Genomic DNA, 15,110 nt, shown 5'->3' with positions numbered 1-15,110 from the left:
GATCACATCATTGTGGTTATCTGGGTCATGAAGATCTTTTTGTATAGTTCTTTTGTTTATTCTTGCCACCTCTTCTTAATATCTTCTGCTTCTGTTAGGTTCATACCATTTCTGTCCTTTATTGTACCCATCTTTGCATGAAATTTTCCCTTGGTATCTCTAATTTTCTTGAAGAGATCTCTAGTCTTTCCCATTCTACTGTTTTGCTCTATTTCTTTGCATTAATCACATAGGAAGGTTTTCTTATCCTGTCTTGTTATTATATAGAAGAGACATTACTTTGCCAACAAAGGTCTATCTAGTCAAGGCTATGGTTTTTCCAGTAGTCATGTATGGATGTGAGAGTTGGACTATAAAGAAAGCTGAGCCCCGAGGAATTGATGCTTTTGAACTGTGGTGTTGAAGAAGACTCTTGAGAATCCCTTGGACTGCAAGGAGATCCAACTAGTCCATCCTAAAGGAAATCAGTCCTGAATATTCATTGGAAGGACTGATGCTGAAGCTGAAACTCCAATACTTTGGCCACCTGATACGAAGAGCTGACTCATTTGAAAAGACCCTGATGCTGGGAAAGATTGAAGGCTGGAGAAGGAGACAACAGAGGATGAGATGGTTAGATGGCATCACCAACTCAATGAACATGAGTTTGAGTAAACTCCAGGAGCTGGTAATGGACAGGGAGGCCTGGCATGCTGCAGTCCACAGGGTCACAAAGAGTTGCACATGACTGAAAGACTGAACTGAACTGAACTTCATTTAGATGGATATATCTTTCCTTTTCTCCTTCACCTTTTGCTTCTCCTCTTTTCTCAGCTATTTGTAAGGCCTCCTCAAAGAAATATTTTGCCCTTTTGTATTTCTTTTTCTTGGGGATGATTTTGATCACCACCTCCTGTACAATGTTACAAACCTCTGTCCATAGTTCTTCATGCATTCTCTCTAACAGATCTAATATCTTGAATATATTTGTCACTTCCACTGTATAATCGTTAAGTTTGATTTGGGTCATACCTGAATGGTCTAGGGGTTTTCCCTACTTTCTTCAATTTAAGTCTGAATTTTGCAATAAGGAGTTCATGATCTGAGCCACAGTCAGCTCCCGGTCTTGTTTTTGCTGACTGTATAGAGCTTCTCCATCTTCAGCTGCAAAGAACATAATTAATCTGATTTCAATATTGACCATCTGGTGATGTCCATGTGTAAAGTCATCTCTTGTGTTGTTGGAAGAGGGTGTTTTCTATGACCAGTGCGTTCTCTTGGCAAAACTCTGTTAGTCTTTGCCCTGCTCATTTTGTACTTCAAGGCCAAAACTTGCCTGTTACTACAGGTATCTCTTGAATTCCTACTTTTGCATTCCAGTCCCCTATGATGAAAAAGGTATCTTTTTTTGGTGTTAGTTCTAGAAGGTCTTGTAGGTCTTCATAGAACCATTCAACTTCAGCTTCTTCAGTGGTTGGGGCATAGACTTGGATTACTGTGATACTGAATGGTTTGCCTTGGAAACAAACAGAGACCATTCTGTCGTTTTTGAGACTGCATCCAAGTACTGCATTTCAGACTCTTTTGTTGACTATGAGGACTACTCCATTTCTTCTAAGGGATTCTTGCCCACAGTAGTAGATGTAATGGTCATCTGAATTAAATTTACACATTTCTGTCCATCTTACTTCACTGATTCCTAAAATGTCAATGTTCATTCTTGCCATCTCCTATTTGACCACTTCCAATTTGCCTTGATTCATGGACCTAACATTCGAGGTTCCTATGAAATATTGTTCTTTACAGCATCAGACTTCCATCACCAGTAACATCCAAAACTGGGTGTTGTTTTTGTTTTGGCTCAGCATCTTCATTCTTTCCTGAACTATTATTTCTCCACTCTTCTCCAGTAGCATGTGGGCACCTACTGACTGAGAAGTTCATCTTTCAGTGTCATATCTTTTTGCCTTTTCATACTGTTCATGGGGTTCTCAAGGAAAGAAAACTGAAGCGGTTTGCCATTCCCTTCTCCAGTGGACCACATTTTATCAGAACTCTCCATCATGACCCATCCATCTTGGGTGGACTTACATGGCAGGGCTCATAGTTTCATTGAGTTAAACAAGGCAGTGATCCATGTGATCAGTTTGGTTTGTTTTCTGTGATTGTGGTTTTCATTCTGTCTGCCCTGATGATGGATAAGGATAAGAAGCTTGCGGAAGCTTCCTGATGAGAGGGACTGACTGTGGGGGAATCTGATGGGTGGGGCCATGCTCAGTAAATCTTTAATCCAATTTTCTGTTGATTGGTCGGGCTGTGTTCCCTCCCTGTAGTTTGGCAGGGGTAATGGTAATGGTGGGGGTAACAGCAGTAATGGTGACCTTCTTCAAAAGGACTTATGTGAGTATCCACCAGGGCTCCCAGGACTGTTGTATTCAGTGCCCCTGACCCAGTGGCAGGACACTGTCAACCCATACCTCCATTGGAGACTCCTTGATATTCACAGGCAAGTCTGGCTCAATCTCTTGTGGGGTCACTGCTCCTTTCTCCTGGGTCCTGGTGTGTACAAAGTTTTTCTGTGCCCTCCAAGAGTCTGTTTCCCCTGTCAATGGGGTCACAAAGAGTCAGACAGGACTGAGTGACTTTCACTTTCACCTTTTTGGTGATACAGAGTTCTATTATTTTTCTGTTGACCAAACATGATACAATGGTATTAAGTGAGTAATACTTATAGTCACAATGTAAAAGGTGTTTACCAGTTTTCATAGTCAATAACCAGATAAAAAATAAAAGATAATTACAATTGCAAGTCATAATGGGAACATGATTAATTTAACAATATAAAATAATTACAAACAATCTGAGGGAGTCAGGCAGAGTGATGTGGTAAGTGGAAGTGCAAATATGCACATGTTTTCATCCATCCAGGCAGACTATGTCTTTTGGTTCCTGCATTTAATCCATTAACATTCAAGGTAATTATTAATCTGTATTATTCTATTACCGTTTCATAGGCCTTTTCCTTGTCTTGTGTTTCCTGCCTAGAGAAGTTCCTTTAACATCTATTATAAAGCTGGTTTAATGGTGTTGAATTCTCTTAACTTTTGTTTGTCTGGTAAGGTTTTGATTCAGTCTCCTGTGGGGTCACTGCTCCTCTCCTCTGGGTCTTGGTGCATGAAAATTTTGTTTGTTCCCTCTAAGACTTGAGTCTCTGTTTCCCTCAGTCCTCTGGAAGGCCTATAAGCAAATACCACTGGCTGTCAATGCCAGATTCCCTGTGGATTCCCAGCCCCTTGGCCAGAACCCCAGGCTGGGAAACCTGACATGGGGTTCAGAACCTTCACAATAGTGTGAGAAGTTCTTTGGTATTATTGTTTTCCAGTCTGTGGGTCACCCACCCAGCGAGTATGATATTCAATTTTATTGTGATTGCACCCCTCCTACCATCTCACTGAGGCTTCTTCTTTGCCATTGGATGTGGGGTATCTTTTTCGGGTGGGTTCCAGTGTCCTTCTGTTGATGGTTGTTCAACAGCTAGTTGCAATTTTGGTGCTCTCACGGGTGGAGATGAGTGCATGTCCTTCTACTTTGCCTTCTTGAACCAGAAGCAAATATTATTCTTAACAGTGAACATCTGAAAGCATTTCCTCTAAGATCATGAACTAGACAAGGATACCCTCTCTTGCCACTCTCATTCAACATAATTTGGAAAGTCCTAGCTGCAACAACCAGAGAAGAAAAAGAAATAAAAGGAATACAAATCGGAAAAGAAGAAGTAAAACTGTCACTGTTTGCAGAGACATGATATTATACATAGAATATCCTAAAGATGCTACTAGAAAACTACTAGAGCTAATCAATGAATTTAATAAAGTAAAATTAAGACACAGAAATCTCTTGCTTTCCTATATACTAACAATGAAAGATCACTAAGAGAAACCAAAGAAATGATCCCATTTACCATCACAACAAAAAGAATAAAATACCTAGGAATGAACTTACCTAAGGATGCAAAGGACTTGCATTCAGCAAACTATAAGATACTAATGAAAGAAATCAAAGATGACACAGATAGATATACCATGTGCTTGGACTGGAAGAGTTAATATTGTGAAAATGACTTTACTACCCAAAGGAAGCTATAGATTCAATGCAATTCTTATCAAATTACCAATGGTATTATTCACAGAATTAGAACAAAAAACTTTATAATTTACATGGAAATACAAAAGACCCTGAACAGCAAAAATGGTTTTGAGAAAGAAAAACAGAACTGAAGGAATCAGACTCCCTGACTTCAGACTTTACTACAAAGCTAAAATCATCAAAACACTATGGTACTGGAACAAAAACAGAAATATGAATGAGTAATTTTTAAAATTAATAACATAGTCCACAGCATAGTGATTCCTTCTGCAAAGTCTGACATAGAGACTAATATCTTCAAATGAAGAATAGCATTTAAACAAGTATACTATCAAGGCTGAAACAGATCACCAGCACAGGTTGGATGCATGAGACAAATGCTCAGGGCTGGTGCACTGGGAAGACCCAGAGGGATGGGATGGGGAGGGAGGTGGGAGGGGGGATGGGGATGGGGAACACATGTAAATCCATGGCTGATTCACGTCAATGTATGACAAAAACCACCACAATACTGTTAAGTAATTAGCCTCCAACTAATAAAAATAAACGGAAAAAAAAGAGATTAATATCTTCAAATGAATGATTTCTAAGACTTCTGAAAAAAAGGCAAGTAAACTGCAAATTGTTGGCAGATTGTTTTTTCCCATGCCTCTACAACAAATCTCAGGTATTTTTCCATAACATTGTTGAAAGTTTTTATTTAGGAATTTCCAATCCTACATAAAAATTTTTATTCTTATATAAAATTCTAGGTATCTTTGCATTTGCTTGCTTTGTTTTCCTTCAACTGACATGTAAGCACATTATTTTGAAAGCCTATTTAGAGTCAAATATTCACAATCAATATTTCTCAAAAATATATGACAAATAAAAACTTCTCCCTTTACAGTTTGAAAAAAAAGAAAAATTTCTCTGAACCCATTAAATAAATGGGATATGTAAAAAGTAAAAATTATCATATTCCCATAAGGTGAAAACCATTAATGAATTATCACAAGCTTTCATAGTTGAGATAATTTTTTATAATCAAAAAAATTAAATCCTGTTAAGAATGAAAATTCTTCTTAAATCAATACTAAAATTAACACCTGCTCCATTGGTGAAATTTAACAATTAATAAAAATATTCTGAAAATCATAGACGACTGTGCTGTTCTTAAATGACTTGAAGATAAAGCTATGATTTTGTTAAGAATATGTATCAAAATATTGGCATCCTTCTAACTGAATGCTATAGTTCTCTAGTATCTCTCCTTGAAAATGACCCTGAACCAAGATACTGAAAGTGAAAGTGAAGGTTGCTCAGTCATGTCTGACTTTTTGCAACCCCATGGACTGGACTGGACAGAATTCTCTAGGCCAGAATACTGAAGTGGGTAGCCAGTTCCCTTCTCCAGGGGATCTTCCCAACCCAGGGATTGAAGCCAAGTCTCCCACACTGAAGGCTGATTTTTACCAGCTGAGCCACCAGGGAAGCCGAAGAATACTGGAGTTGGTAGCCTATGCCTTCTCCAGGGGATCTTCCCAAACCAGGAATTGAACCAGGGTCTCCTGCACTGCAGGTGAATTCCTTACCAGCTGAGCTACCAGGGAAGCCCAAGATACTGAAACTGAAGCCAAATGCAACATTCATAGATCTCAGAAATATAGATATTATCAGAGTTCCTTAGAAGAAATAAGCACATAAACATCATGGAAACAAAAGGTGTTTTCTGTTCCAAAACTTTTGGGATTTATCATAAAGCTCAGCACAGTGATGTTACAAAAGATAAAAACGTGACAAAAAATAACCTGAGGTTTTAAAAATTTTTCTTAAAAAGGATAAAATTATATCAGTCCACAGTCCCTCTTCTATAATTGAAAAATCCTTAAGTCTCTAAAAACAGTAATTTTTGTTCACAACCTTAATGCCAAAACTAATCTGTTAGTAAAATTAAATTGATGTGAAGCTATTCATAACTTTAATTCAATTAGTGTGAATGTGATTAATGTGTTTGATTATAGGGGACTCTCCCATACTTCACTGGAAGTGTTCTATAACAAAGAGTACATAAGAAATGCATAGGTACATAAGCCATTACATAAGACAGCACTGCCATTTCATAAGAAAAAATAATCTGAATTTTGAAAATTTTTTGCATGTAAGACTGCCCTATAAGAGACTGTAGACCTGGATTTCCTCTGCTTTTAAAGGTGATTTTACTAGTAAGTCTTTAGGAAAAGGCACACAAACACATACACACACACATAGATGTGCACTCACCAACTAAGCTATCATTTCTTTGAGGGTATAAACATTCTGCACTTTCCATACAGTATCTCTGTCACCTGAAAAGTAGGTGTTACTATCCCAAATTTACAAATAAGGAAACTAAAGTCAAAAAAACTTAAATATTTTGCCCAACTTAAAAAAAGATAGAAAACATTATGCTCATTTCTAAGGGTTTTTAAAATTTCAAGATTTTGTCTATAGATAATTTCAGATAATGTAAAGCTGCTTTTAAAAGAAGACCCATTTTGTTCACAGAAAAAGTGATCAAGGTTCAGGCCACTTTAACAGACTGCATCATTATAAAATTTCTGCTCTACGTGGGCCTCCAAAAAAAAAACCCAACAAACTTGGCAATAAAATAAAGCCAATTATTTTAGCATGTACTTAGAACAAAGTTTTCTTAATGATAGCTGGAAAGGCAGAAGACTCTGAGAAACTGAAGCACGTACAATCTAGCCTGAGACTAATACCTCTACCTTTAGTTAGCAATAAGTATCTTTTGTAGTGTTATTAATAGTCAAATTTTTGGATAAGAAGAAAAATTCTAAACAATGTCCTTATTTTAAAAGTATAATATTTACAAGACAAAAATTCCTTCTGCAAATCTGACCATCTATTAGAGCTGGTGTATGCTTAGTCGCTTGATCACGTTCTACTCTTTGCAGCTCCATGAACTATAGCCTGCCAGACAGATTCTCTAGGCAAGAATAATGGAGTGCATAGCCATGGATTTTCCCAACCCAGGGATTGAATCACAGTCTCCTGCTTTGCAGACAGATTCTTTACTGTCTGAGCCATCAAGGAAGGCCTTTATGGAGACACCCACATGCTTTTAAAAAGTATGTATCTCTTCACTCCTTCAGGAAATTCCTCAAAATTCACCTCATACAGAGACTTGTCCCACCACACAGAGTTTGGCTAACAATTCAGTATTTTCCAAAACTTGATGCCTACCTTTCTTTTGATAGAAAATCAATTATGCTAATGAAGAAAAGTGAAAAGAAATGTCTCATACCAATCACTATGTTTAAACCATGTTTAAACCAAGTTTTTACTTGTAAAGTACATCAGTTCAGTTCAGTCACTCAGTCGTGTCTGACTCTTTGCGACCCCGTGGACTGCAGCATGCCAGGCCTCCCTGTCCATCACCAACTCCCACAGTTTATTCAAACTCATATCCATTGAGTCGGTGATGCCACCCAACCACCTCCTCCTCTGTCATCCCCTTCTGCTCCTGCCTTCAATCTTTGCCAGCATCAGGGTCTTTTCAAATGAGTCAGCTCTTCATATCAGGTGGCCAAAGTATTGGAGTTTCAGCTTCAACATCAGTCCTTCCAATGAATATTCAGGACTGATTTCCTTTAGGATGGACTGGTTGGATCTCCTTGCAGTCCAAGGGACTCTCAAGGGTCTTCTCCAACACCACAGTTCAGAAGCATCAATTCTTCGGAGCTCATCTTTCTTTATATCTCTTTTCTTTATAGTCCAACCCTCACATCCATACATGACTATTGGAGAAAACATAGCTGACTAGATGGACCTTTCTTGGCAAAGTAATGTTTCTGTTTTTTAATATGCTGTCTAGGTTAGTCATAACTTTTCTTCCAAGGAGTAAGCATCTTTTTATTTCATGGCTGCAGTCACCATCTGCAGTGATTTTGGAGCCCCGAAAAATAAAGTCTGCCACTGTTTCCACTGTTTCTCCATCTATTTTTCATGAAGTGATGAGAACGGATGCCACGATCTTTGTTTTCTGAATGTTGAGCTTTAAGCCAATGTTTTCACTCTCCTCTTTCACTTTCATCAAGAGGCTCTTTAGTTCTTCTTCACTTTCTGCCATAAGAATGGTGTCATCTGTATATCTGAGGTTATTGATATTTCTCCCGGCAATCTTGATTCCAGCTTGTGCTTCCTCTAGCCCAGCATTTGTCATGATGTACTCTGCATAGAATAATAAGCAGGGTGACCATGTACAGCCTTGACATACTCCTTTCCCAATTTGGAACAAGTCTGTTGCTCCATGTCCAGTTCTGTTGCTTCCTGACCTGCATACAGACTTCTCAAGAGGCAGGTCAGGTGGTCTGGTATTCCCATCTCTTTCAGAATTTTCCACAGTTTACTGTGATCCACACAGGCAAAGGCTTTGGCATAGTCAATAAAGGAGAAATAGATGTTTTTCTGGAACTCTCTTGCTTTTTCTATGATCCAACGTATGTTGGCAATTTGATCTCTGGTCCTCTTCCTTTTCTAAAACCAGCTTGAACATCTGGAAGTTCACCGTTCACATACTGTTGAAGCCTGGCTTGGAAAATTTTGAGCATTACTTTGCTAGTGTGTAAGATGAGTTCAATTGTGTGGTAGTTTGAGCATTCTTTGGCATTGCCTTTCTTAGGGACTGGAATGAAAACTGACCTTTCCAGTCCTGTGGCCACTGCTGCGTTTTCCAAATTTGCTGGCATAGTGAATACAGCATTTTCACAGCATCATCTTTTAGGATTTGAAATAGTTCAACTGGAATTCCATCACCTCCACTAGCTTTGTTCCTAGTGACGCTTTCTAAGGCCCACTTGACTTCACATTCCAGGATGTCTGGCTCTAGGTGAGTGATCACACCATCGTGATTATCTGGGTCGTGAAGATCTTTCTTGTACAGTTCTTCTGTGTATTCTTGACACCTCTTCTGCTTCTGTTAGGTCCATACTATTTCTGTCCTTTATTGAGCCCATCTTTGCATGAAATGTTACCTTGGTATCTCTAATTTTCCTGAAAAGATCTCTAGTTTTTCCCATTCTATTATTTTCTTATATTTCTTTGCACTGATCATTGAGGAAGGCTTTCTTATCTCTCCTTGCTAGTCTTTGGAACTCTGCTTTCAAATGGGTACATCTTTCCTTTTCTCCTTTACTTTTGGCTTCTCTTCTTTTCACAGCTATTTGTAAGGCCTCCTCAGACAGCCATGTTGCTTTTTTGCATTTCTTTTTCTTGGGGATGGTCTTGCTCCCTGTCTCCTATACAATGTCAGGAACCTCTGTCTATAGTTCATCAGGCACTCTGTCTATCAGATCTAGTCCCTTAAATCTATTTCTCAATTCCACTGTATATGTAAAGTACATATATACACATATATAAATATATATATATATATACACACACACACACACATATATATACACATATATATTATATTTGAGCTTTTTTATTCAAACTTCAGCAGAATTAAGGAAATACCATTTACTGGGCCCTTCATATATATTATCTCTACCATACACAACTATACTGCAAATATCATCCACATTTTACAGAGGAGGAAACTTTAAGTTCAGAAATTTTGAATCTGAGGTCCACATCTAATAAGTTACAGAAACATGATTTATAGAAGGATTTGAGCCCCAGTTCTTTCCATTCACTTTGTTAATGTATGTTTAGCTTGGAATGTTTTCTGTAGGGAAGGAATTTTCATCATGGCTATTATTTCGTCAGTATGCAACATGTTGCAATACAAACAGAAGGCCAAGTAATGAGTCCAGATAATGTCAAAAATAGCCAAAGAACTATAACCTTACATTAATTATTTGCAGATTGAGCAAGTTGTTTAACTTCTCTGTGCCAAAACGTCTTCACATATTAAATAAAGATAATACCTTAGAGTGTAGCTACGATGTTGAAGTAGATTAAAACATTTAAAGCACTTAGTACAATGTCTTGCACATAAACACTCCATAAATGTCAGCTACTGCTCCTGAGATGAGAAATCACCAGATACACATATTTCGTACCAGGTGTCTCCAGAGAGCAATAGCTGGACACCCAATTCAAAGACAATCAATCCTACACTGGCTTGTGATCTATGACATGGTCTAGTGGGAAAAGGTAATGTGTGTCAATTAGATTCTCTCTCAGGAGTCTGACTTAAGAAACAAAGGTTGAGCCAGTGATTAGTGATTTAGAAGTTAGTCTGGCTCATGCCTTCATTAGTTTCCTCTTATCAAGGACACGTACGGATGTGAGAGTTGGACCATAAAAATGGCTGAGTGCCGAAGAATTGTTGCTTTTGAACTGTGGTGTTGGAGAAGATTCTTGAGTCCCTTGGACTGCATGGAGATCAAACCAGTTAATCCTAAAGGAAACCAACCCTGAATATTCATTGGAAGGACTGATGCTGAAGCTGAAAATCTAATACTTTGGCCACCTGATGAGAAGAGCTAACTCAGAAAAGACGCTGATGCTGGGAAAGATTGAAGGCAGGAGGAGAAGGGGACAACAGAGGACAAGATGGTTGAATGGCACCACCGACTCAATGGACATGAATTGGAGCAAGTTCTGGGAGATGGTGAAGGATGGGGAAGCCTGGCAAGCCTAAGTCCAAGGGGTCACAAAGAGTCAGACACAACTGAGTGACTGAATAACAACAATAATGATGCTAAATATGCTCTAAATCTAGCTCTTCAGTCTTCCTTTTTATATCACCTGGAAGCATTCAAGCTGTTGAACATGCCACAAACATTCTTTTGCCTGTCTTCTTTAATCTATCTCTTTAGAATGCACTGAAATACTGTAACTGCTCTACACTTCATCCCAAGCTGCTTCTCTTTACACTCTTTACACTCCCTTTAGGCAATTTCATCCACATTCACGGTTTCACTAATTAACTCCATGCTACCCCCAACTTTTCTTGTATATTCAACTGCCTTGCCAATCTCTCCACTTATTGGATAATTCAAAGATACCTCAGATTCCATTTGTCCAAAACCAAACACATGATCTTCCCTCTCAAACCCAGCCAAGATCCCTTTCAGGACTCCCTATCTCCATAATGGCATCACCAACTATCCACCTGCACAAAATAAAAAATTATAAGTACACTTTGATACATCCTTCCCCCGCATTCCCATCTTTCACTAAGTCCTATTAATTTTGCCTTTTAAACATTTCTCAATCCCTTCCCTCCATTTTTGGATTTTTGACCAAAATTCTTATCCTAGCCTTTAAGGCCCTGCAAGATCTGCTTCAGCTTACCTCATTTGTCTTCCTATTGCCCTAAGTGCAGCCACACTTGTCTTCTTTCAGTTCCCTAAATATAATACATCATGCTTCCTCCTACCTTAGGGTATTTGCACATGGTTTCCCTCTGCCTGGACCACTCTTTGCCCATCTCTTCATTTATTCAATCTCTATTATATCTCAACTAAAATTTCACTTCCTCAGAGAAACTCCTTGAACACCTAGACAATATCAGGTCATTTATTCATTAATTTAAAAAAATTTTATTAATAACTACACAAGGTATGGTTCTAGGAATGTGGAATTAATAAACAAGACAGACCCTTGCTTTCATGGATCCTACATTCTAGAGGAATGAGGCAGTAAGCAATAAAAATACTAAATAGATTAAATTATATGTGTGAAGGCAGTAAATCTATGGGAGGAAAGAAAACAAAAAAGAATAAGGTAAGAGAATTACAAGCAGGGAGTTTCCAGTGCTTAATTTGATGCCTAGAGAATAGTTGGCACTCAAACATGTGTTGGGTGGAGTATGAAAAAGGGAATGAGCATGTTCAAGTTGAGGGAGCTTAAACTATAAAATAAGTAGAGGACTTACTTGGTGCAAGAACAGAGATGCCATGAAAGAAAGACAAACCATGCAGGTCTTAAGAGGTAATGATCTCTTAAATCATTCTTGATCACTTCTTACAGATTCCAGTTTCAGTCACTGTATGGTCTTACCATAACCACGACCTCCCTCCCCTACCCCCAAAGGGCTGTATAATTCAAGTGGGTCACTCTTGTAACCAAAATACCCAATCAGGACACATATACAAAATTATGGATACCACTCCATCACCCACCACCACACAGTGGCTTTCACCAAAGCCACTGCTTTTCTATACACACACACACACACAGACACACATACACACACACACATACACACACACAGCTATCACTTTGATGCTCCAGTTCTTCAGTTCCCAATCCCTATTAGGGACAAACCCCCTCCCACATACACAGGACTGTAAAAGCCCTTTCTCCTATGACCCTATAAGGCTTAGGTCATTATCTCTCCAAGCCAGCCAAATTTACAAGGCAGTCCCCTCAGGGACAGAATCCTAGGTCTCCTTGCCTGTTAGTCTCCCTGCACTTTAAAGACCAGCTTCCACCCACAGACACGTGAATGTGCATCCCTCTGTGATTCTGAATGACCTTCAAGATTACTGACCCCATACACACCCACACTCAGGCTCCAGCCTCCTTTGGTAGGGTTTTGAAGGGCTGGGTGTCCCCTCAAGCCTCTTGTCCTCTTAAGGACTCATATGAGGACTTGCATACTTTCTCTGTGACAGGGGTGACCCTCAGTCACTACACTTCCCTGAAGCACAAATACTCATATATCCCTTTCCATGGCACTGCCTTAAACTAAAGTAACATTCCTCCTACTTAACCTGCCTCCTCAGAATTAGAGTCCCTCTCCCTTTAGAGGACCCTCCCATAGTCCACAGGATTGTGTACAACCCCTCCCGTGACGCAGCCTACCCCCTACAATCAGCCCTCAACACAGGTGCCCCTCCGGGAGCGAGTCGTCTTCCCTGGGGTCCCAGCCCTTTCTCACTCCAAAGAGTGCACACACTCTCCTACACTCCCACTACGCCTCGACGGCGCGCCTCTGCCCGACACTCAAAGGGGTGTGCTCCTCCCTTGACCCTTGACCCCGAGGTCATAACCTCACCGCGCAAACACAGAGGGCGCCTCTTCAGGAGTAGCGCCAGGCCCAAGTCTCCTGTCCCCTAGGGCCCAGGACAGCGCCGTGCTGCCTCAGCTCCTCCCCCTGATCGGCCGCCCCCACAGACCTGCCTCAGGCGCCGTCTGGCTCCGCTCCGCCATTTTTTGTTGTCGTTCCGCCTCTGAGCCCACGCGAAAATTGCGGGTCAGTGGGGAGCGGGCGATGAGATCCGCGGGCTGACAGGAGCTCCCTCAGGAAGACGCTGCGCGACGGTTGCCAGGGCAACGGGCAGCCGGCGTGTAGACGGCCGGCGCGTGGCGCGCGGCGGGGGGGCGGGCTGGGAGCGAGCGTGCGTCCGAGGCCCCGCCCCCTCGGAGCGAACCCCTTCCCTGGCCGGGTTTCTGCAGGGCTGGGACTCCGCCGCGCTTTTTCCGTGCAACCCGGCCCGCGTCCTGGCAACTGAGCATGCTCGGCCGCCGCTGGGACGCCGGGGACCTGGTCTGCTGGGGTCGCGCTCTCATGCTGTTCAAGCAGCTGCACGTGCTGACTGAAGAGCTGAATGGGCTGTTTTTACAGATTTCTCAATTTCCCAGCGCTTCTCCCTACCGTGTGCCTGGCTCTGATCAAGGTGCTGAATAACTTGTATCTTCAACTGGAATGCCCTGAGAATAATTATGTGCCCATCCCACCCCAAACACGTGGAGTACTAACGGTGTGGCCTCCTCGTCTCTCTACATCAGCATTAGCCCCCAACTGTAGCAAAGTCTTCACTTTCCTCAGTTTCGCTAGTCTTGTTTAGTCTTTTGTAGTCGGTAAATCATGTGGACTCTTGAGATGCCATGGACAGTAGCCCACCAGGCCCCTCTGTCCTTGGAATTTCCCAGGAAAGAATACTGGAATGAGTTGCCATTTCCTTCTCCAGGGATCTTCCTGACTCAGGAATGGAACCTGTGTCTCCTGCATTGGCAGGCAGATTCTTTACCACTGAGCCACCTGGGAGGCCTAGTCTATCTCTCAGAATAGCTAGGGTGCTCTTACCTGTTTCTGCTAATCGTCACTACCTTCTAAGACCAAACTAGAACCTAGTCTTTGCTGAATTGCTCTGTCCCCCCCCCCCCCAGTCACCTGTGCATTCTTGTCCGAAAATTTACAATGCTTTATGCATTGTTTACTTCTCTTTTCCTCACTTGACAGTGAGCTCCCTTATGCCTAGGGTCAGGTCTTTATCTTTGCATACTCCATAATGGAGCATTGTGCTTCAGGCAAAGGAAGTGTTAAGTAAATATTTATGGAATGAAAAGTGGTTCCTAAGTTCACACCTGCACATTCTTACCTGTTCTATTGAGCACTTAATTTTTACCAAATACCTTGCTAGGTAGGCCCCTAGTCCTCCAGAGGCTCACAAAGGAAGGGAAAGAGATAATGAATTTGATGAAGGTTAAACTAGTTTGGGGTCGCAAAGAGTCAGACATGACCGAGGGACTGAACTGAACTGAACTAGTCTTACAAGTGCTGCAGGATCAAAGGGATGGAAATCTAAGTTGGGGAGAGGGGGAGGAGGTGGCTAATCAGTGAAGACTGCAAAGGGAAGAGGATACCCTAGCTGAGTATTGAGGAATGACCAACTGCAAGCCAGGGAAGGGAGAGGAATAGTGTGCCCAGGCCCAGGGAGCAGCACGTATCCAGGCATAGAGGGTGGGGGTCACTGTTTGAAAGAAGTCCAGTACTGCCCTGGTACAAACTGCACAGGGTAAAGTGTTGTCTCTAAAGAAGTTCTTGCATAGTTAAGTAATTTCTTCTTTTGGGTTCCCAAAAAGCAGAGCCTAGGCAAGGACTTGAGTGCTAGTAATTTGGGGGAAGGTAAGATGATGAAACAGTAGACAGTGAAAGAGGGAAGGGGAGAAAAACAAGAAAAATGTGTTATTTAGGTAATTGCTTTGGTAGAAACTAGGCTTAATCTCACTGGAGACCCTCTGAAGAACCAGATATTAATAGA

The 15,110-nt window shown here is 41.0% G+C and overlaps 1 protein-coding gene across 1 annotated transcript in view; it reads right to left on the bottom strand.

Moving 5' to 3' along the window:
- The window catches only part of AGBL4 (AGBL carboxypeptidase 4), a 1,430,302-nt gene extending 1,417,027 nt beyond the window's left edge, over window positions 1-13,275 (bottom strand). The window contains exon 1 of the mRNA XM_043449387.1: window positions 13,242-13,275. Within this exon, the coding sequence (XP_043305322.1) occupies window positions 13,242-13,275 (34 nt within the window). The remainder of the gene's footprint in view (window positions 1-13,241) is intronic.
- Between the last annotated feature and the right edge of the window lie 1,835 nt (window positions 13,276-15,110).

Source organism: Cervus canadensis, chromosome 2 (genome assembly GCF_019320065.1).
Source record: "Cervus canadensis isolate Bull #8, Minnesota chromosome 2, ASM1932006v1, whole genome shotgun sequence".
Classification (NCBI taxonomy): Eukaryota; Metazoa; Chordata; class Mammalia; order Artiodactyla; family Cervidae; genus Cervus; species Cervus canadensis.
This window is presented reverse-complemented; position numbering and strand designations above follow the sequence as displayed.